Genomic DNA, 24,258 nt, shown 5'->3' with positions numbered 1-24,258 from the left:
AGTTACACACTTTTTCCTCAGTCTTACTGTAAGCTAGCTCTTACTTATGCAATGGATGCAGTATTATTGCAAGACTTCTCCCCATTGAGCCAAATTGTTACTGAGCAACTTGTTTGCATAATCATGCTAACCAACAAGATAACATGGCTTTCTTCAGAAAAATCCCCTGTGTATAGGTGAAAGAAAAAACAAAAACATACATCATGTAAGTGTTTGCTGGTGATCTGTACCCTCACTAAAGCAACACTTATGAAGGCTAATATAAGCGAAAAGGTATATTCAGCTAAGAAACTCACATAAAGTACAGACTGAAGTATTTTGAAAATGTAGGGATTCTCTTAGAGACTGTTCCAATCATATTTAGTCCCCCCAAAAAATTATATTTAATTAAAAAGGTATAATAAGATTACTGACCAGGGGACCAATCTTTAATACAGGTATACTACTAAGCTATTTCTTCCACTCCTAAAGAATTCATGGTCTCAAATGTGGCTGGGCCTCAAAGCTAAATCAGTCACACTCCATTCCCTTTGCTTTTATCCTCTGCAAATATTCCATACTTTTACCACTCTCTTAAGCTTTCAACCTCATCTCTTTTCTTCTTACTCTCAGAAGACCTCATCTCCAATTTGACAGAGAAAACAGAAAAATTCCCTCCACCTTTTATGTTTCCACCTGTCCAACTCTGGCCACACACAGAGCATATCTACACTCACCATCATCTTTCATTCTTCCATTCTCAAGGTGTTTCTTTGCCTAGAGCCAGTTCCTCTGGGCTTTGGAGAACCACACACACAACCACCCACATACACACAAAACCAACCCCATCCCACATATATATATAATCAATACCAGAACAAAGAGGCATCAATGCTCTTCCTTCCTTATTTCTACCACACCTTGGACTACTCTTCTTTTTCTTTCAAGGCTAGGGTAGAGGAAATGAAGAAACAGACTTTTTAAAAACACCAGATTTAGGAGATTCTTCTTTTCCAAAACTTTCAACCATAGTTTTTTGGTAGACTTTCAAATATATAGGTGATTCTATATTCTTAAAAAAAAAAAAACAAATCATATATAATACATTTAACTTTCTTTGAACCCTTGAGAATATGTTCTCCCAACATAAAGTAAATCCTATAAGCAAGTACAATTTGTTTTAGGATGTGTTTTCCAGGAAGATGTTTCAAGCATACTGCTTACTAACAAAAGTTTTTTACGAAATAATTTCAAAAGTAAGTTTCTCACTTATTCATTTCTTTAACTTATTCAGCTACCTCTGATACAGTACTATAGGTATAAAAGTGGTTAGTAGCATTATTTATATTCTCAAAGTGCTTCATTCATACTCATCAAATACTCTATAATGGCTTTACCATGATTAAGGAATACTTTTTTGTGCATTTGTTTGTTTGTTTCAGAAGGTGGCTTGCTCTGTCACCCAGGCTGGAGTGCAGTGGTGCGATCTTGGCTCACTGCAACCTCTGCCTCTTGGGTTCAAGTGATTCTTCAGTCTCAGCCTCCCGAGTAGCGGGATTACAGGTGCCTATCACCATGCCCGGCTACTTTTTCTATTTTTGGTAGAAATGAGGTTTTGCCATGTTGGCCAGGCTGGTCTTAAACTCCTGATCTCAGGTGATCTGCCCGCCTTGGCCTCCCAAAGTGCTAAGGTTACAGGCGTGAGCCACCACACCCAGAGAATCCTTTTTTCTCATTGTAATCACTCTCAAATAAAATGTTAAAACCAAGTTTTGCATTTAAATATATAGGGACAAATGCAAAGTATAAATATATGGGTATTTGATTTTAAAATTAAGATATGGTAAACCACTTTCCTTAATAAATAAAACCTATATCTCAAAATACACTTCAGTTACAAATTATGGTAAATAAAAAGTTGAGAATGGGGTAAAAAGGTGAAAAAAGAAATAAAATTAAAAGAGAGACAAGAAAGAACAACTGAGAAAGAGATTTAACCTAATTTTAACTACTCTTCACTTGAGTCAGTTCACTAAATTATTATTCACTCTCCATGAGAATTCTTGAATTAATCTCTGTTCAAAATTCTTAATCTTTAGTTTCCCTAGCAAAGTAATATCAGTACAACATCAATACAGCTTCCTTAAGCTTTAGCAGGAAACAAAACAGACTTTTTTCTAGTGTTTCCAAAAGTTTCATCTCATTTGCAGAAAACCTTTTACTTATAAAATTTTTAAAAGCCAGATACCCAAAACCCAGTTTATAGCTTTTCAACTCTAACATTTCTGCTTGAAGTAAAAGTATATCATGAGGTAAAACTAAAAACAGAGACAGAATAATCAGAGTTAAAAATATACAAAAAGAAAAGACATTATAGTGTCTGCATATATATAGCCTTAAAAAATATATAAATAGAAAAAAATCCTTCACTAATATAACTAGGAAATTGAAAATGTTGCTATTACACTCAATATTCCTCTCATGAAATTCTCCCATTTTCATCTATGTAAAATAAAACAATTCTTCATCCTCTTTTAATATTGCTATGCAAACAACATATTGTGTCAAAAAGCTGCAATAATTTTTCTTAAAAAAATTATTTGGAAAAAGCTTTGTAACTTGAGGTTACTTTAAAAAACAGAATATTCTATAGAGTTGGTACTTTACAGACTGGTTTGTTTTTTTTTTTTTTTTTTTTTTTTTTTTTTTTTTTTTTGAGACGGAGTCTCCCTCTGTCGCCCAGGCTGGAGTGCAGTGGCCAGATCTCAGCTCACCGCAAGCTCCGCCTCCCGGGTTCACGCCATTCTCCTGCCTCAGCCTCCCGAGTAGCTGGGACTACAGGCGCCCGCCACCTCGCCCGGCTAGTTGTTTTTTTTTTTTTTTTGTATTTTTTAGTAGAGACGGGGTTTCACCGTGTTAGCCAAGATGGTCTCGATCTCCTGACCTCGTGATCCACCCGTCTCGGCTTCCCAAAGTGCTGGGATTACAGGCTTGAGCCACCGCGCCCGGCCCCTACAGACTGGTTTTATAAAGAATATGAAGCATAAGACAAACCCAGAGTTCAATTCTTTGATGTCTATTCTTCTAATGTTATATTTCACTTTTTTCAGGTGTTATAACATCAAAAAGTACAATACTAATTATGATTGAGATGTAAACCATATTTATTCCTACCTGAGAACTCCATCTACTTGGTCTTTGGTATAGCCTTTTCCACCTTCACCACTACCAGATGTGCTGTCCTTTGTGCCATTAGGCTTGTTTTGATCACCACTACCTGATGGTTTTCGGCAATGAGGGCTATTTCCAGCCGTGCTTCCATTTTTCATAATTATTTCCAATAGTGCTGTAGAAAGATAAAGTATACTGTGCCTGTTTACATCAAGGTACATACACAAGATCCTGAGAAGAAAGTTTTAAAGCAGACAAATTATGAACTGTGTTCTCCAAAAAGATTCACCATAGGATCTTTTTAATTAGCATGCATTCCCTTATGTACTTAACTTTTTACAGAACACTAATCACCACCTACAAGTAGAATGTTAAGTTAAAGCTAGTAACTGGAGATTATAATCATTCAATTATTTATGACATAATATTATTCATCATATCATGTGACACTGCAGATTACCAAAGAAAAAGAGGTAAGTCCTTAAAGCAGCCAATGAGATCATCCACACAATAACAGAAATTTAGCCTTCCTCTTTAATTCTCAACAGCAACAACGGGAGCCAAGACACTGGAATATTATCATTCAAGTGCTCAGAAAAAATAAACTGCTAACTTGAGTTATGCACTAATTTTCCAGAAAGTGCACAAGATAAAAACATTTTCCAACAAATAGAAAATTTATCACTAAAAGATTTTCACTAGAGGATACTGTAATATATACATTTCAGGCAAAAGGAAAACATTTACAGATAGGCTGAGATGCAAAAAGGAATGGTACACAAATAGTGTGGTAAATACGAGAGTAAATGTGAACAATGTGTGTAAAAAAATAATAGTCTTATCAAGGATTTGCTTTTTAATAATCTGGGGAGGAGAAGCATAAAAGTAGGGGTAGAAGGAATGTGTATGAAATAAGGTTGGCCATATATATTCATAATGGTTCAAGACAGGTGAGTGATAGGGATTGATTATACTATTTTTTTCTCCTTTTGTGTGTGCTTGAAACTTTCCATAATAAAAGTTAAAACTAAACGTAAAAAATTTTATCAAAACTAATGGAAAAGGGAAATCCATCATCATTGTGGATTTTAACACATTTCAATCAGTATCTGACATAAGGTAAATTTTAAGAAATACTAAGGATACAGGTAAGTTAGACATCAAATTTATAAGCTTTTTCTAAGAGATATAACATTATACCCAACTGGTGAATATTCCTTTCTCACAGGCCCACATTATTGATAGACCATAGAGTGGTATTCTTCAAATCTCAAAGAATTAGTACCATATACATATACCACAATATATGAGCACAATACAGTTATGTGATAAATCAATTACAAAAAATGTAACTAAAAAAAAAAATCACAAATGGATTGGGTGCGGTGGCTCACACCTGTAATCCCAGCACTTTGGGAGGCTGAGGCAGGTGGATCACGAGGTCAGGAGATCGAGACCATCCTGGCTAACATGGTGAAACCCCGTCGCCACTAAAAATACAAAAAATTAGCCAGGCATGGTGGCGGGCACCTGTAGTCTCAGCTACTTGGGAGGCTGAGGCAGAAGAATGGCGTGAACCCGGGAGGCGGAGCTTGCAGTGAGCTGAGATCGCACCACTGCACTCCAGTCTGGGAGACAGTGAGACTCTGTCTCAAAGAAAAAAAAAAATCACAAATGGGTTGAAAAAACAAAATGACAAAAATCTAGACAGCTTGTGTATCAATGAAATAATTATAATAGAAATTACAAAATACTTAGAACTGAATAGAAATGAAAATACTACATATCAGAACTTGTGGGTCAACAACTACCTATCCACATGCAAAAGAATAAATTTGGACTCCATCACACTGGACACAAAAATTAACTCAGAATGGATCATGAACCTAAATGTAAGAGCTAAAGCTTCAAAACTCTTAGAAGAAAATACAGAAGTAAATCTTCATGATGTTGATTTAGGCAAAATATTCTTAACTATAGAAACAAAAGTAAAAGTGATAAAAGGAAAATAGAGAAAATGGGCTTTATCAAAATATAAAACTTTTGTACTTCAAAGGCTATCATCAACAGAATGAAAAAAAATGTTTACAAATAACATAACTGATTTTCAAAAAAAAAATGTATCCAGAATATATAAAGAATTCTTACATTTCAATAATAAAAAGATCAAAAACACAAGTTAAAAAAACGGGTGAAGGATCTGAATAGACATTTCTCCAAAACAAAAAAACAAATGGTCAATAAGCACACAAAAAAGTTGCTCAACATCATTAGCTATTAGGGAAATAAAAATCAAAACCACAAAGACATGTATCACTTCACACCCACAAGGATGGCTATAATCCAAAAGATGAACAATGGCAAATGTTGAGAAGGATGGGGAGAAATTGAAACCCTAATAAGTTTCTGGTGAGAATGTAAAATGGTACTGCTGCTTTGAAAAATCATCTAGTAGTTCTTTAAAAAATTAAACACAGTTACCATTTGACTCAACAATCCCATTCCTAAGTACATATCCAAGAGAAATGAAAACATACAAAAACTGACTCACAAATGTTCATTGCAACATTATTCATAATGGCAAAAAGATAGAAACAACCAAATGTCTATCAACTGATGAATGGATAATGATACATCCAAACAATGAAATATTTTCAAAAATAAAAAGAAACAGAGTACTGATATGTGCTACAACATGAATGGACCTTGAAAACATTATGCTAAGTGAAAGACTTCAGTCACAAAAGATAGTATACTATATGGTTCCATTTATATGAAATGTACAGAACAGGCAAACCTACAGGGACAGAAAGTAAATGAATCGTTGACAAAGCTGGGGGTTCAGGGGAGGGTGGAACTGGGAATAAATGAGGAATGACTGCTAAAGAGTAATGAGGTGTCTTTTTGAAGTGAGGAAATATTCTAAAATTGATTTCCATAATTGTTGTGCAACTCTGCTAAAATACTAAAAAACCACTGAATGGTATAATTGAAATGAACGAATTGTATGGTATGTGAATTATGTCTCAATAAAGCTATTTTTATATATAGTTATATATAAATAAATATTTATAAAACATAAATAAATGTATATATATTTATACATAATGTTATGTTACATATATGTGTGTATATATATACACACACACACTCAACTAGGTACCAATCTACAGTTATTAATGAGAAATATAACATAGTCTTTTTTTTTTTTTCTTTAAAGACTGAGGCAGGCTGGAGTGCAGTGGTGTAACATCGGCTCACTGCAACCTCCATCTCCGGGATTCAAGTGATTCTCCTGTCTCAGCCTCCTGAGTAACTGGGACTACATGTACCCACTACCACACCCGGTTAATTTTTGTAATTTTTTTTTTAGTAGAGACGGGGTTTCACCATATTGGCTAGGCTGGTCTCAAACTCCTAACTTCAAGTGATCCACCCGCCTTAGCCTCCCGAAGTGCTGGGATTACAGGCGTGAGCCACACGTCTGGCCAATTTTTAAACTACAGTCTGTATTTAGTCTGCAATCACAATGGAAACCAGCATGGTCTAAGGGAAGTAGTGGTTCACAACATTTAAACATAAAAACTTTCGTGGGAATTCTGGAAAAAAGGCTGACAGCAGCTTAAATTTTAAATCTCTCCAAATTCCCTCATAAAATCAGAGAAAATCTCATGCACAAAATCCCAAAATATAAGAAGGTGGGGACAAACCACCAACTGCTACAAGATCTGTGTAGGTAGTGGAGTATAATAAAGGGGAATTTGCCAGCCCACAGAACATAAAAAAAATAAAAATAAAAATAACCAACAGATACTCTCTATATAGCACAGCAGGCAAAACTGGGGAAAGTGTGTAAAAAGGAATGAGTTTTGCCTACTACAATATACAAGAGTACACAAGTGCAAGGGTCCACAATAAAACTTTAAGGGCATGGAAGACTCTAGTCACTACACGCCTTTAAAAATAATCAACCAAAGCTCTCTTCCAGAACAAAGTCATACCAAGAAGAAACTGCTGGGAACAGGACCCAAACTGAAGAGGAGAGGGAAAACAGAAAAAAAACAAAAAGAGAAACTCCAGATAAAAGTAGGGAAGGATAAAGGAATGAGAAGATCTCATTTAGCAAGGTGACATTTTTAAACATTACACAAAAACAGAAGGATCGCTACGTATTTAGAAAGTCTAACAGCACATAAAAATGAGTAAAAGAAAATGACAGAAGCCAAATCTGGTACAAAATTATAAGAAGAAAAGGATGAATACAAATTAAACCTCTGAAGACAATGAATATATACCACAAACACTTGCTAACAAAACAGATGAACACTTCACTACTTCAAAACAAGCTGAAAAAACTAAAAAATAATGCATTATATAAAAGAACAATATATATCAAAATTACAACATCAGAAATTATTGGCCAGATGCAGTAGATCATACCTGTAATCCCAGCACTTTGGGAGGCTTAGGTGGGTAGATCACCTGAGGTCAGGAGTTCAAGACTAGCCTGCCTGGTCAACATGGTGAAATCCTGTCTCTATAAAAATACAAAAATTAGCTGGGCATGATGGCCAGTGCCTGTAATCCCAGCTACTCAGGAGGCTGAGGTGGAAGAATTGCTTGAACCCAGAGGTGGAGGTTGCAGTGAGCTGAGATTGTGCCACTGCACTCCAGCCTGGGCAACACAGCAAGACTCTGTCTCAAAAAAAAAAAAAAAAAAAAAAGAAATTATCTATCAAAAACTTACATGATAAAACTCAATAAAAAATAAGACATTTTAAAAAATCAATTAAAAAAAGACTAATCTAGAAGAAACAAAGACTCATAAATACAACAGATAATGATTTAAGAGAAAGAAAATATACCAGAGGGAAATTTAAAAAAAATTTTTTAAAGTGAAAAAGACAAAAAAGTTTCAAGAGAAAACAGCAAATATTAACAATAAAGATCCAACATACGTACAATGAGTACTGAAGAAAAACAAAAGAATAGAATAAACTTTTCTGATACAAAAACAAAAAATCTGAAACTATTAAATGAAAGGGCAAATCACAGACCTAATATTGTACAAGAATAACCAACACCAAGACATATTCTAATAAAATTAACTAAACATCTAGGCAAAAAGAGAAAATGACTTATAAAGGACAGGAAATTAGATTGTCATCAGACTTTGTTCATCAGTAGTACTTGCATAAAACAATGGAGTTAACACAGATACACATGGAAAGAAAATGTAAGGCAAAGACTTTGTATCCACCAAACCAACTTCAAGCAGTAAGGTCACAAATGAACTGTTTTCAACATTGTAGAATTAATGGAACTTAGTTCCCACAAGCCCTTCTGGGAAGCCACTATAAAACAGGTGTTAGGAATCCAAAATAATTACATATATGCTGACATAAGGACTGGTAGTAGTAAGCATTAAATGTATAGTTATTTATACAGCTAAGACTAAATGATGGTTAAGAGAGAGCATACAGCATGTAACAGCAGTATCTTCTAACACTGTAGACACGGTTTGAATATTTTCTAAATGGTGGGCTTCCCCTGTCTTTCCCTCCTCTAACAGAAAAATTAGGCTTCTTCCTTTCCCTTCTCTTCCTTTTGCCATCTGGGGCTGGCAACGCCTGTGAACCCTGAACCAAGGAAGCTTACTGGGACTCAAGAGACAGTCATGGCCAGGTGCGGTGGCTCGCGCCTGTAATCCCAGAACTTTGGGAGGCAGAGGCAGAGGGATCACTTGAGGTCAGGAGTTTGCGACAAGCCTGGCCAACATGGTGAAACTCTGTCTCTACTAAAAATACAAAAAGTAGCAGGTGTGGTGGCACGCGCCTGTAGTCTCAGCTACTCGGGAGGCTGAGACAGGAGAATTGCTTGAACTTAAGAGGCAGAGGTTGCAGTAAGCCAAGATTGTGCCACTGCACTCCAACCTGGGTGACGAAGACTATATCAAAAAATAAAATAAATTAAAAAATAGAAACAGTCACAACCAAAATCATGGCTGAGCTCAAGAGGGCCTGGACCAATGGGCTTTTATATGCTAAAATACATGCAAAATTTTACATAAAAGGGAAAATGAGCAAATAAGTGGTAGCCACATTTCTCATTCTGTAACAGAGAACAGAATCACAAATATGGAAATGGAGATGGCTAGAATGAACCCTGTGTATTTTACTAAAAATGGAAGTATGTGAATACAATATATATGTGTGCATGCATCACAGATACTAAAATTAACATTGACCAAATTACTATAGATATGTGTAGACCACAAACACATATAACACACATATATACATAAATATACATACATGCATTCACACATACATTTATTTCCTGACTCTGTCCACTGATAAGGCTGGAAGCAATGACACCTCTGTAAGCTATGAGTTCATTTAGTATCTACATCTAGTTTCTAAATACCATTGTTTAGTAAAAGGAATCAGGACTTCTTGGAGAACTAGCTGATTCCTAGGGCAGAGAAAGTAAAATGTGAACCTGAAATTGTTTTGTGTTAGGAAATTGAAAAATTCAAAGAACAATGAGGAGACGTCCAAAAGAAACAGGAGCCAGCCTGAAGGGGCTCCCACTAACTAAATCTGAACACCAAAATAAATGATGACAATGACAGATTAAATAGGAAACCATGAATCCATAACAGATAATTGAGGCTGAATGCTAACTAATAAATGTAGAAGGAATTATGGAATTAGAAAACCACATTTGGCAACCATCAGAAATTTATTCAGGAAAGAATAATCAATGGATGCTACAAAGAGATAGTGAAAGTTCGTTGAGTAACAGGACTCATACAGTTTCAAAGTATTTCCCTACAAAACACGTACTAAATACAAGTAAGAAAAGAATAACACCGCCGGGCGCAGTGGCTCACGCCTGGAATCCCAGAACTTTGGGAGGCCAAGGCGGGTGGATCACGGGGTCAGGAGATCGAGACCATCCTGGCTAATACGGTGAAACCCCGTCTCAACTAAAAAATACAAAATATTAGTCAGGCGTGGTGGCGGACACCTGTAGTCCCAGCTACTCGGGAGGCTGAGGCAGGAGAATGGCATGAACCCAGGAGGCGGAGCTTGCAGTGAGTAGAGATTGTGCCATGCACTCCAGCCTGGGTGAGAGAGGGAGACTCCATCTCAAAGAATAATATCATAGTGGGGAAAAACAGCAATCACTAACTTAACAAAGTGATCAAAGTAACCTCACCAGTAAGGACCAAATCAACATTATGTGTCTCCTGATATGTTACACTAAGAATACACATCAGCTGGGCACGGTAGCTCACAGCTGTAATCCCAGCACTTTGGGAGGCCAAGGTGGGCTGATCACTTGAGCTCAGGAGTTCCAGATCTGCCTGGGCAACATGGCAAAACCTTGCCTCTACAAAAAATACAAAAATTAGCCAGGCATGGTGGCATATGCCTGTAGTACCAGCTACTTGGGAGGCTAAGGTAGAAGAATCACTTGAGCCCAGGAGACAGGTTGCAGTGAGCCATGATCATGCCACTACACACTCCAGTCTGGGTGACAAAGTGAGACTCGTTTCAAAAAATAATAATAAAGGAACATATATCAGTTCCATGGTATTACACAAAAAACAAATATAATGAACTATCAGTCAAACCCAAATTAAGGGCTAGGCATGGTGGTTCATGTCTGTAATCCCAACACTTTGAGAGGCCAAGGTGGGAGGATCACTTGAGCCCAGGAGTTCGAAACCAGTCTGGAGAACACAGTGAAACCCTGTCTCTATGTATTTAAAAAAAAAAAAAAAAAAAGTTGAAGGAAATTCTATAAACTCACTGGCCTAGGCCAGGCACAGTGGCTCACGCCTGTAATCCCAGTACTTTACTTTAGGAGGCTGAGGCAGGTGGATCACTTCAGGTCAGGAGTTTGAGACCAGCCTGGCTAACATGGCAAAACCCCGTCTCTACTTAAAAAGTACCAAAAAAAAAAAAAAATAGCCGGGCGCTGTGGTGCCTGCCTGTAATCCCAGCTACTTGGGAGGCTAAGGCAGGAGAATTGCTTGAACCCGAGAGGTGGAGGTTGCAGTGAGCAGAGATTAAAAAAAAAAAAAAAAGGCCTATACTCATCAAGAATACCAAGGTCAAGAAAAAAAATGATGGCATCTAGAGAATAAAACATCATGGCCACATAAATGTGACATGTGCTTTTTTGCCATAAGGGGCATAATTAAGAAAACTGGCAGAATTTGAATAAGGTGTAAGCACTGATTTCATAAACTTGATGGTTACTCTGTGGTTATCTAAGAGAGTGTCCTTGTCTTAAAAAATGTATACTTAATTATTTAGGGTAATGGGAGATCATGTCTACAACTACTGTTAATTGGTTCCAGAAAAAATAGACTGTGGTGTGTGTGTGTGTAGAAAGAGAAAGAGAAAGAGAAAGAGAGAAGGGTAGCAGGGAGGGAGAGAGGAAGGGCATGATAAAGCAAATGTAAAAACTTTAACAAATACAAAGCAAATGAAATGTATATGGAAATTAGTATTCTTTGTATTGTTTGTATTATTTTGTATTTGTATAAGTTTATATTATTCTTGCAACTTTTCTGTAAGTTTGAAATTATTTCAAAATTTTCCAAAACTAAATGTACTAATATAAAGGGGCTCCCACTGACCAAAAACCTAAAAAATAATAACTTGCTCTTTTTTGGAGAATGAAAAGGAACAGCCTCCTTTTCTTGAAAACTGATAAAAGCAATCAAGCATTTATCATGATTTTCCTATATAAACTATACCACTGCATAACCATAAGACAGGTGGGGGAGGAAGTGTCTCTTTATATAACTATTTCGGCTAATAAATGAAAAAAAAATACTTTTTAAAAATTGTAGAGCCAGATATGAAAGTGGTTATATAGGTTTAATATTTAAAAATGGCCACCAGCCGGGCACAGTGGCTCATGCCTGTAATTCCAGCATTTTGGGAGGTTGAGGCGGGTAGATCACCTAAGGTCAGGAGTTTGAGACCAGCCTGGCCAACATGGGGAAACCCCGTCTCCACTAAAAATACAAAAATTACCTGGATATGGTGGTGCATGCCTGTAGTCCCAGCTACTTGGGAGGCTGAGGCAGGAGAATTGCTTGAACCTGGGAGACAGAGTTTGCAGTGAGCCAAGATTGCACCATTGCACTCCAGTCTGGGCAACAGAGCAAGACTCCATCTCAAAAAATTTTTAAAAATGAAATAAAATAAAACAAAATAAATAAAGGTGGCCACGATGACCCAATGCATGCTAATTAGAAGTTATCTGTGTGTTCCCCCTTTCATTTTCAGCACAAACATGTTCTTCCATGGTTCCTCTGGACATTTTCCATGTTAACACCTAAATTTTGGATACTGCTAGAGCAGAATCATATAGTTGTTACAGATTTTTGGCAGTTACTATGATAATGAAATTTTTTCTGGAATTTCATGCATAGGGCTTCTGCCTAACAGTAGCTGTGTGCACACATGAGCTCATACTACACAGCCTTTGGCTCCATCAAGTGAAAATGTGGACAAGTTATATTACTTCTGGGCCTCAAAATCTAGTTTAATCATCTTAAAAATGGAATCAGCAAGGTTGTCAGTACCAATAATCACTGGAACCGATGCCTAAGAAGATGACTCAGTTCAACTACCGTGAGAATTTAGAACACATTGGATCTTTCTGATTTATTAAATGTCTTAGTTATCACATGGGATCTCTTTTACAATAATGTGCAGTATTACGAACATTAATTGGGATAGTACTTATAAACCAGAGAACATTCACTTTTATGAAAGATTTTATCTAATCTCATTTTATGCATTTACCTTCCAGACATACTGCTCTACTAGGAGTTTTAACATAATCTGCATGTAATTTAGTATATTCCATATTAAAGACCAATGAAAAAGTTAATATATAATTTAAAATATTTATGTTGATAATCCAAAAAGGAAGAACTGAAATCTATTTTTATTCCTGTTTCTGTTGGACTCCTATATAATGTATATCATTAGCTGAATTGAATATCAGAACACATGATTTGAAAAATAAATAATGTTTTATCTTTCTCACAAAATACAAATAGCTTTTATTTGTGTGATTATACAAACATGTATGTTCAGCTCATTAAAAAACATAACAACCAGGTGTGGTGGCTCACACTTGTAATCCCAGCACTTTGGCAGGCTGAGGCATGAGGCAGGTGGATCACTTGAGGTCAGGAGTCAGGAATTTGAGATCAGCCTGGCCAACATGGTGAAACTCCATCTCTACTAAAAATACAAACATTAGCCGGTGTCGTGACACACGCCTGTAGTCCCAGCTATTCGGAGGCTGAGGCAGGAGAATCGCTTGAACCCAGGAGGCAGAGGTTGCAGTGAGCTGAGATTGTGCCACTGCACTCCAGCCTGGGTGACAGAGTGAGACTCTGTCTCAAAAAAATAAATAAATAAAATAACAAAGTAAAAATCACTTATAAATCCCCTTCCAACCCTCCCCTCCCCCTGCAAAAAATTGCTATACCCTTTTGGTTACTCTAGTTAGCTAGCTCTCTAGCTTTTTAGACATCATTAAACTAAAAATGTAAGAATCTACCTGTTTTTAGCTTAATTTTATTCAATTGTTTACACATTAGATATATCACCTTATAGAAATAAACATAGGTCCATGTCATCATTTTTAATAGGTGCATAGTTTATGAATGCAATGAATTTAATCAGTTTCCACTAATGGACATTTATACGCTTTCCAAATTTTTGCTATAGAGACAATCCATATATATATATATTTTTTTTTTGAACACTTAGGCTGATTGTAGAAAAGCTTCATTTGTGAACGTATTAATATAGAAAGCCTTACAGCTATATTTTCATTTAGTTATTTATTTAACAAATTATCTTTATTGAAGAGAGTAAAATTAAATAAACAGTTATCACTCCAGAAAATCCAGGCCCATAGATGTCACAAATACATGCAAAATACTGTTAGGCATCATGGGAGTAAAAAAGATAATTAAGATTAAAATGGTTCCTGACTGCTAAGGTATTTTAGATGTAGGAGAGAGACAGCAGCTATATACACAGGCAAGGTAAGAGATGAAGTCAGCAAGGCAAAAGAAATAAATGTTAACTAAGCATGGAATGAGTAGTTGAATCCAGATTAAGATTACTCCTAATATAAAGCAATTATCTTACCCTCAAATAATTACTTTAACAAATGACAAAAGAGACAAACATACTATCAACCCCAAGGCACTATGCAAGTTTTTTTTCCTATAGAAATAATACATGACATGCTTACAGCACTTAAGATAATAAAATATCCTCACAATAAGCCTGTGAAGATTATAAACAAGAAAGCTGAGGCTCAGGAAAGGAAGAGGCAATGACAGAAATGGAATTATTGTGTCATATACCAGACAGATATACTTCATATTTCCTCTAGAATGTAAGCTCCATGAGGACAAGGACTTTGTCTTACTATCCACTGAATCCCCAGTTCTTAGAATATTGTCTGGGACAGAAAAATGTATATTCAGTAAAAATTTGTTGAATAAATCAAACCCCATTTTATAGATGAGGAAATTGAGGTTCAGAAAGATTAAGCTATATATCCAAGGTCACATCATTATTAAATCAAGATTCAAACCCCAAATCAGTATTCTTTCTTCAACTGTAATATCTGAAATAATTTGGCTACTAGCTGAAATTTGGAAATCATTTCTGTAACACTTCAGTTGGTGCTACAGAAATAATTGTTTTGAATGTATAATTTGTACTTGTCACTAAATTTTAATTAAGTCAGAAACACAAAAGAATGAAATTATCTTAAAAAGAATATGTTGGATAATACTCCAGATGTACAATGACAAATTTAAAAGCTACTTTTTAAACCATTTTAAGATAGACAAAAAGAGAGAACTTTGAATTTTTTATTAGATATAAATTTTAAAATAATGTAGCAAAAATTAGAAAGAAAAAGGACTATTTAAATTGCTATTGTGCAGATGGATGCTGCGAGTTATATACTATTCAATATATAATTTGGATTATCATACTTATCCATTCATTACAGTAGATGAAGAATGGTCTTTTTTGAAGCTGTAAGCCACCAATTGATTCAAATTACTACAGTGTTCCTGAAAACAATAAAAATGCTTTTCTCTAAAAAAAAAAAAATCTACATTTCAAACTATCTCCCAATTATTATGAAACATTAAAGTATTAAAATTGCAATGTAAAGCATTAAAACAGATTGCATCCCTCTCTGAAAATCCAGAACATATCAATAACTCAATAAATGTACAGTTTATTCAGAAACTACAGTTACTGAGTTCTGTTTACTGACATTTTTTTGAATATTTATATTTTCTATGTGGTAGCTATTCATATATATCAATACTTTCAAACCTAAACTCATAAAATATTTGAAAGTTGTACAACTGAATTCACTTAGAAGTCCACTGCAATAAGTAAACTGTAAAATAATATTCTCAACTAAAAACATGGAAAGAAACAATATCCTAGATCCATTTGGGGATCAAGTTTTTTGTCAAGAAAAACTCTTGCCAATTTCTGAAAGTGTCTTATGTATCAGACTTCTTACCTGGCATAAATAAAATTTTAAGAGGACAAAAATCCTGGAATCTAGCAGGAATTTAGTCTCATGTTTTTCCACTTATCATGGAAGAATAATGGAAATCAAAATGTGATCTTTTATTTTGCCTCTCTTAGTTTAAGCACATCCAGACGAACATTCAGTCAACTTTCTGAGTTATAAGAATTTGGTGGTGGACTAGTATAAGTGAAGTTCAGGGCTAAAATTGTAAAATCTCATTGTAACCAATAGCTTCAACTTCTATATGAAATATTTTATCAGGATCTCACACAAATGTCCTAGATCTTTCTCTCTCCTGAATTCTTAAATTGTGCCAATAAACATCTTCTAGAATGTTCTATATAAAATACACTTTTCTGAATACTGGCACATAACTTTATTTCAGCTCACATAAATCCTGTGATGACATCTTCACTTTACATGTAACTAAAGAAGGCTCACAGAAGTTAAGTAATTTGTCAGTGGTTAAAAAGGAGTCAGAGACAACATCTGCATCTGAACTAAGGTTTTTGGACTACATAGTTATCCCCTATCACTTTAACTGGTAATCACATACTGCCTTACATTTGTACTACCAACTTTCACCCTCATATTTAATTTTTCCTACATTCATGTCTTTAAGGGCAACAAATTGTGTTGTGCTTTGGTATCTTATAATGTCTTTTAGAAGATTCATTCAAATTGTTTGCATGACAGAAGCATGATAGATTGTGTAAGTTTGGGTAGGTTTTAAGAATTCTCAGAGCTTCACACTTGTAAAATGGGGATGACACCAAAATTCATTGAGTGCTTACTGTTAAATGCTTTACCTGTATTAACCCATGTAATCCTCACAACAGCACTATGAGATTAGTACATTGTCTCCGTTTTAAAGATGAAAAAGCTAAAGGCTAAAGAGGTTCTCCACCCTGCTCAAGAACAAGGTTACAAGCTAGTAGGTGGAGTCAGACTTCAAAAGCCAAGTTATTCTGTCTAGACTGCCTACTCGCTTAATGTTAAAACTGTCCCTCTAGGACTAGATAATGACTACATGAAATCATATTCAACAGTAGGGGAGGATTCAAAAATAATTAACTACTGGCAATGATTTCTTGAATATGACAGCAAAAGCATAAAAAAAAAAAAGCAAAAATAGACAAACGGCACTACAACAAACTTAAAAACTGTGTATCAAATAACACCATCAACAAAGTGATGAAAAGGCAACATATAAATAGGAGAAAATATCTGCAAATCACGTATCTGATAAGGAGTTAATATCCAGAATAAACAAAGAACTCCTACAACTCAACAGCAAAAAAGTAAGTAATGTGATTTAAAAATGGGCAAAGGACTTGAATAGACATTTCTCCAAAAATAGGATGTTATAAAAATAGCCAATAAGCATATAAAAAGATGCTCAACATCACTAATCATCAGAGAAACGCAAATCCAAAGCCACAATGAGATATCACCTCCCACCCAAGGATGGGTACTATCAAAACAAACGAAACCAGAAAATAGTTGTTGGCAAAGATGGTGAGAAACTGAAACCCTACGTACTGTTTGTGGGAAAGTAAAATGGTGCAGTCGCTACAGAAACTGTATTGTGGTTCCTCAAAAACTAAAAATAGAATTACCATATGATCCAACAATCCCACTTCTGGGTATCCAAAATAATGGAAAGCAGGATCTTTGCATATCCTTGTTCATAGCAACATCATTCATAATAGCCAAGAGGTGAAAGGAACCCAAATGTCCATAGACAGATGAATGGATTAACAAAATGTGGTATATATATACAATGGAATATTATTCAGTGTTGTTTTTTTTTTCTGAGACAGAGTCTTGCTGTGTCGCCCAGGCTGGAGTGCAGTGTTGCGATCTTGACTCACTGCAACCTCCGTCTCCTGGGTTCAAGTGATTCTCCTGTCTCAGCATACCCAGTAGCTGGGATTACAGGCATGCGCCACCATGCCTGGCTAACTTTTTTGTATTTTTAGTAGAGATGGGGTTTTATCATGTTGGCCAGGCTGGTCTCAAACTCCTGACCTCAAATGATGTGCCCGCCTCGGCCTCCCAAAGCGCTGGGATAACAGGCGTGAACCACCGCGCCCAGCCTATTCAGTATTCTTTTAAAAAGGAATCCTTCACATGTTACAACATAAATGAAATATGAGAACATTATGCTAAGTGAAGTAAGACAGTCACAAAAAGATACTGCATGATTCTACCTATCTGAGGTAACTAAAGTAGTTACATTCACAGAAACACAAAGTAGAATAGTAGTTGCCAGAATATTGGGAGACGGGGCAATAGGGAGCTGTTTAATTAGTACACAGTTGTGTTGTAAGATGAAAAAGTTCTTAAGAGTCTGCACAACAATGTCAATATACTTCACTAATGGACTGTACACTTAAAAATAGTTAAGACCATAAATTTGGTGGGTTTTTAAACCACAATTTTAAAAATTATTAACTCTTTTCTTTAACTTTATTTTCCTGTCCTCACGGGTATAGTGTTAGAAGGCAATGTAATAGAAAGGATAGAGAGAAAAGCAAAGAGCACAGGGCTTCAACGACGTAGGGAAAAAAAATTTAAGAGACAACAAAACAAGTATTTTCATTAACAGTTTTCCACAATTAATTGAATCTATCGATAACTTTCTTCTATCGATAACTTTCTTCTCAATCTGGAAAAACTAACGGCAAGGCAACAGTGTAGTGGTTAAAGGCTTTTTGAAGTCTGAAAGTTCGGCTACTATTCTGACTTTGCCACTAATTGTTGTGTGACCTTGGGTAAGATATTTTCATTCATTTGCTAATTCATTCATTCATTCATTCATCAAAAAGTCTGTTTCCATGTGGGTAAACCTGGTCAAATGAATCCCACACCTCTACACAGAATTGTTCTGAGGAATAAATGAAATAATCCATGCAAAATGTTAGGCATAACTATTGGCACTTTGTAAGTGCTCAATAAATGTTGGCTATTATTACTCTGAAGCCAATTGAGTAGGACAATAAATAAGCTGAATTCAACTAAAGGAAACCCAGTACCATATTCCTCAGAGATTTGGTTCGTCGATAATTCTGGTGTTATCAAATCAGATACTATTCAGCAATCATTACTGACTCTTAACCATTCTTGCCGAATGTGTGCTCTTCTCTTTTAAAGGAACTCTCTCCCAGGGAAAAGCAATGTCATCTCAGGTATTCGATGTTTGCTTTGGGAACAGTTTTCTACAGATCTCAGAAATGATGGCACCTGAGATTAGCCACTAGAGTACCCCGTTCCTCTCACTTCGATAGGGGCCTAGGCCTTATGTGGGACTGAGAATGGGGAGGAAGGGGGCCACATAAACAACACAGATACAAATAAAGCCTCACTGTGGTAAGACGGGACCAGACAAGTCTCCTCCAGGGAGAATGAAACCTGGACATTCAGGACAGCGGAACGCGGAGCCGGCGGGCAGGCTGGAGCAGAGAAGCCTCGGCAGCTCTCCCCGAGCCCCGGCCCGAAGCCGGGGCCGGGGCCAGGGCGGGGGTGTGTCGAGATGCTCCCCACCGGCCTGGGGCTGGGGATGGCTCAGGCAGGCCGGGGCTCCGCAGGCTTCCAGGAGGGGCCGAGGTGGGGGCAGGGGAGGGCTACGCGGTGCTCTGGGGATTGGGCAGGGAGAGAAGGGACGCTGAGGTCTCACCGCGGGCCGAGGGCAATGGGTAGAGCTTCTCGGCTTTCTGCAGGAAGCGCTGGGCCTTCTCGCGGTTGCCGGCGTTCAGGGCCTCCCGGGCGATCTCGACACATTTCTCAGCCTCATCCCTGTTCCCCTCCATAGCTTGCTCCTTCTTCCGTTTCCTCTCGCAGCGCAGCTAAGAGGGGCGGAAGCCGCCGCCGCGGAGGAGGCGAGGCGGACCGGCTGGGGGCGTGCGGCGGCCGGCTGGGAGGAGCGCAGGGGACCGCGGCAGCGGCGGCGACGGCCCGGGCTGACGGGCGGGCCTTGCAGCTCCGCCTCCTCACGGCGGCCTCCCCGCCCCCCGCGAGCCCCTAGGGTGCTAGCCGCATCCGTCCCGGCCCAGGACCAAGCTGCTGGGCCCGGACATCCGAGCTGACTTGGTGGTCCGCGCACGGCGCCGGTAGGCTAGAAGCTTACCTGCCCGCGAGGCGGGCAATGGCAGCCGGGCTGCCCATCGCGGAGTGGGGGGTTCCGCCCCGGACCCGATTGCCGGCATTGGAAGCGCCCTGCCCTGTGACCTCCGGGCACGGCCCTCGCAGATGGGGGCAGGAGGACGGGATGGCGGAAGGGGACACTCGTTTTCAGTTAATTTCCCAGGCTTGGAGGCCCCGCTTCTGAGCCCCTCAAGCGAGGGAGGATGCGGTCAGGTGAGGACCAAGGTGTCAGTCCAGTCTCAGCACTTCCGGGACACTGTTAGAGCGTCGTTTGAAAATAATCTTAGGGCTTGTACGACAGCCTTATTTCAGCTGCACATTTTTTTCTGACCCAGATGTCAGGCTATCCAAAGAAGTACAAAGCAGTTTAATTTGTAGCTTGCAACGAGTGGTGCAGAGCGGCCCTAATCCTGTGTATTCAAAACAAGGGAGGAATCAGCCCCTCAAGTGTTGCCCTAACGAAAGCAAACTTTTGATTTCACCTTTTCCTTCCCATTTGGGTAACATTACCACTTGGAAGTACGGTGTCATGTTAGTCTTCACGGTGAGGGTGGGGGTGAATGTTATGTGCAGTTTTAATTTTTTTAAAAAACATGACAAACTGTGGAAACGATCTGCTCAACCCAACAAGGTAACGATTTTTACAAAATGCTGTGAGCCAAGCTGTTAATTCCAACTACCACCAGAACTCGGTACTTTCAAATAAGAAAGCCTGCTTCTCTTCAATAAAATGGAGATAGTATATCCCCAATGATGTTACTGAGCACTTAACAATTTCAATTTCAGACTTCAAAGCAGGGCCTAGCACGTAGCACTATTAGCTTCAGAATTTAAATTCGGAGTTCATTATGTGGATATACAGGACATTCCTACCTATTCTCTCCCTCCCCAAGTCCACCACACTAACAGCATACTAGTGCAGTGCTGTCACACAGCAAGCAAAGTCAATGCACAAACTGAAATGCTCCCACTCCAGCTCCTGCCAACTTTTTAAATTAAAACTTTAGTAGCTTATTATATAACATTAAAAATATATACTTGGTCTATCTCACTTTGTTGATCTAGATTTGACAGGTCAGTCACAAAGAAATGTGCTTAGTTATTGCTGCTAGATATTCAAAACAAATTCATATTACAATCAAGCCAATTTAATACACAACTAGTTTGGGATATGACCTTTATTGAGCTTATCCACCAGAGTGGAAATAATGTCTGTACAAAACCAAATGTTTGTTACTATAACTTCTGCATCACAATTAAAATCCAAACAGTTTTTTAAAAACAGTCAACTCAATCAAAACCCACTACTTCAGAATCAATAGCTTCTTTGAAGCCACAGTAACACTTAAATATGGTTAAGACTCGAATGCAGAAATTTGGTTGGTTGGAAAGCTAATTAAACTTCCAACTTGCTCAAATAGAATTACAAAAAGGCAAAATTGTGTTTTTCACAGAGATACAGTCCACTGGAATCACCAACACTGGACAGCTGTTAGAGTATTTAGAGTCCTGAGATAACAAGGAATCCAGGCATCCTTTAGACAGTCTTCTGTTGTCCTTTCTTCCCAATCAGAGATTTGTGGATGTGTGGAATGACACCTAGGAAAGTGACAGGAATTAATTCTACTTAAGATTTTTTTTTTTAAATCACAGTATTTGAAACCAAGAAAAGTATACTGTTCAAGTATCTTTAAAAACGTGCAGCTCAAGTATGAAGTAAAAATTCAGTTATACATATGAATCAAATTTCATGATAAAACCATACTTGCGTCAATGAAAATATACTTAAATTTTCTCTTCTAGAAAAACTAATGAAATTAAAGCAGCAAAGAATTCCTTCCTCTGAAGAAATTTTTAAAAATTTTAGAAGTTAACATACCACCACCAGCAATTGTAGCCTTGATGAGCGAATCCAATTCTTCATCTCCACGAATAGCAAGTTGCAAGTGACGAGGGGTAATACGCTTTACCTTTAAGTCTTTTGATGCATTTCCTGCCAGTTCAAGTACCTAGAAGGCAGAATCTAATCAGTTCCCTTCCAACTTTCCTTTGGCCAAGATTCAGAGAACAGAATAAAACCCTCACAAACGCTTATCTACCAACTGGAGTCGTTCCCCACTATCTGACTGGCAAGATATACAGGGGGCACGCAATTTTAATTCCAAGAGCAGAGAACTCAAGCTCAGTAGGATCCTTGTTGAACAGCAGCTCCCTCTAGCGTTCTCTTAGGCCTCTCGCCGCGTTCAGGGCCTGTGAGTTTTCTTGCATCACTTTCCTCCTTCCCTCTTGCCGTCTCCCCGCCCCCCAAACCTTCTCCGGATTATAGGCGTTCACCCATTTACCTCTGCGGTGAGGTACTCCAGGATGGCTGCGCTGTACACAGCGGCAGTCGCGCCCACACGTCCATGACTGGTCGTCCTAGATTTCAGGTGTCGATGAATACGGCCCACTGGGAACTTAAATTTTAAGCATACACAAACATAAATGCACAAAAATAGGAGAACTAGAGATGGGGAAATTATATGCGCGCCAAAGCAAGTGGCACGGGCGCAGCAACGCGTCCCGACATCGAAACACGTGATTCCTCCCCCCCATATTTATCGTATGGGCAGCCCAAGTCGCGACACCGCATCACCCACGCATAGACGAAACGCCCATGGAGAGCGGTGAATAACAAAAAAGGAGATGCAAAGAAAAACATCACGACTCCCAGACCGCACGAACAACTACTGACCTGCAAGCCGGCTCTCTGCGAGCGGGAAACCGCCTTTGTCTTGGCCTTTCCGGAGTCCTTTCCAGCCTTACCGCCAGCCTGCGGCGCGCACACGCCCGCGAGCGGAGGAGGAACGGAGAATATAGAATTACCAAGGCGGCGCGCCCATCCCCCACCGCGGCGCGTCCCGCCGCGAGCGCGTCCCCGCACCCCGCCGGGGTCTCTGGCCCGCGGCGCGCCGCAGGGGCGACCCCGCCCGTCCGCCCCCCGCCGCGCGCGCTCGCCGCGGCCGCGCGCCTCCGCCCGCCCGCCGGCCCCCAGCGGCGCTGCGCGCGCCACCCAACCGTCGCCGCCCGCCGCGAGATCCGAGGCTGCTCCGCTAGCAGCCGACAAAACACCTCCCCCCGCTCTTCTTAATCCTGTCTCCGCGCGTTCCCAACCGTCGCCACTTCACCCCCATCCCCCGTGTAACGGGTTTTTCTCCCGCCGGCAAAAACCCGCGAAGTCATCGAGCGTCTCTGCGAAGTTTACCATTTCGAATTCTGCTGAAGCTCAAGCAAGCAAGGCAGAGAAAAGGCTAATCGGACCCACGGTGAGATCCCACCACCTACTCCTTCGTCGCACCGCGATTCAAACTGCGCTGTCTCCCGCCTTCCCTGCTCCCTTTATACTGCAGAATGTTCCCTCATCCGGGAACTCGGATTGCTCATCCCACCAATGGCTGCCACCCGCCCTCGGGACGCGTCCTTGAGACTTCAGCCAATGAGCAAGCAAAGAAAAGGGTGGAGGGGCGGGCGCTTCTAAGCTCTAGCCGCGATTGGGACGTGAGGAGCGAAGCGGGGGAGGGCGGAGGGATGGGAACGGGGGAGAAGAAGGGCACCGCGGCGGGAGGGAAGAAACAGAGCAAGCTACTCTGCGGGAGCGCAGTTACCAGCCAGCTGCGGTCACGTGCCGGGGAGGAGGAGCTGAGACCTCAGGGGAGGGGCGCGCGGTAGCGCCCCGGGTCCCCTAGCAGGGCTTTGGAGACCACGTGAAGTCTCGTCCGTATCTAGCACGCAGCCCCCACCGCTCCCAACCCCACCCCCAGCGCCTCTCGGGCGGAGACCTGCGACCTGCAGCCGCCTTCCGGGGCCCCGGGCACCCTCTCCCGACCCTCTCAATCCCTGGCGGCTCCTCCAGTCTGACAGGTGGCGCGAACGCGTCCAGTGAGGGGAGGCTGAGGTTTGCCCTGACGCCTTCCTCAGCCTTAGTAGAGATTCCGTGTTTCTTCCCTCTAGGCGAATCCCCAGTCACCAACAACAGATCAGGACCGGTTGCTCCCACTTTATTTTCAGCCGGGTCTTCCACCTCTCCCTCACTACTTATGAAATCCCCCACGGAATAGTTCTGTGACAGCAAACGGTGAAGCCAAGTGACCTCACTGGTCACGAAACCCTTTTTGTTTACACTTAAGGAGCTTCTGGCGAGGCAGTATTCTTAAATCATAAACCATATTTTTTGGAGACTACACATCAATGAGTTGTACCTGTAGCCTGATGTGTAAAGCTCATTTAGTGAAACCTCAGAGCTATTATGTGTCAACTTTTCTACAATAAATATTTTGCCACATGACAAATGTTCGG

At 39.4% G+C, this 24,258-nt stretch overlaps 2 protein-coding genes across 3 annotated transcripts in view; both read right to left on the bottom strand.

The window, feature by feature from the left end:
• The window catches only part of DNAJB14 (DnaJ heat shock protein family (Hsp40) member B14), a 51,036-nt gene extending 31,292 nt beyond the window's left edge, over positions 1-19,744 (bottom strand). Inside the window, exons 1-2 of one of the 2 annotated variants that reach the window (XM_050791544.1) lie at positions 19,457-19,744; positions 3,154-3,325 (exon numbers count right to left, since the gene is read on the bottom strand). In XM_050791544.1, the coding sequence (XP_050647501.1) occupies positions 3,154-3,325; positions 19,457-19,589 (305 nt within the window). In that variant the 5' untranslated portion in view covers positions 19,590-19,744. The remainder of the gene's footprint in view (positions 1-3,153; positions 3,326-19,456) is intronic. The other variant, XM_050791545.1, reaches the window with a different exon arrangement.
• Positions 19,745-21,086: 1,342 nt separating this feature from the next.
• On the bottom strand, positions 21,087-23,385 carry LOC126955216 (histone H2A.Z). The gene is made up of 5 exons (XM_050791551.1): positions 23,168-23,385; positions 22,658-22,735; positions 22,266-22,379; positions 21,803-21,932; positions 21,087-21,522 (listed from the first exon to the last, which is right to left on the bottom strand). The coding sequence occupies exons 1-5, from the start codon at positions 23,168-23,170 to the stop codon at positions 21,461-21,463; spliced, it is 387 nt and encodes a 128-aa protein (XP_050647508.1). The 5' UTR covers positions 23,171-23,385; the 3' UTR covers positions 21,087-21,460.
• Between the last annotated feature and the right edge of the window lie 873 nt (positions 23,386-24,258).

The sequence above is a fragment of the Macaca thibetana genome, chromosome 5 (genome assembly GCF_024542745.1).
Source record: "Macaca thibetana thibetana isolate TM-01 chromosome 5, ASM2454274v1, whole genome shotgun sequence".
Taxonomy (NCBI): Eukaryota; Metazoa; Chordata; class Mammalia; order Primates; family Cercopithecidae; genus Macaca; species Macaca thibetana.
The sequence above is the reverse complement of the archived record's forward strand: the minus strand, read 5'-3'. Positions and strand labels throughout refer to the sequence as shown.

Bases quoted from the DNA above. Each gene is read 5' to 3' on its own strand.
- LOC126955216 (XM_050791551.1), bottom strand. The intron at 21,933-22,265 runs GTAAATGGGTGA...TCTGCCTTCTAG, and splicing joins TGGAGTACCTCACCGCAGAG to GTACTTGAACTGGCAGGAAA. The intron at 21,523-21,802 runs GTATGTTAACTT...TCACTTTCCTAG, and splicing joins GGCTACAATTGCTGGTGGTG to GTGTCATTCCACACATCCAC.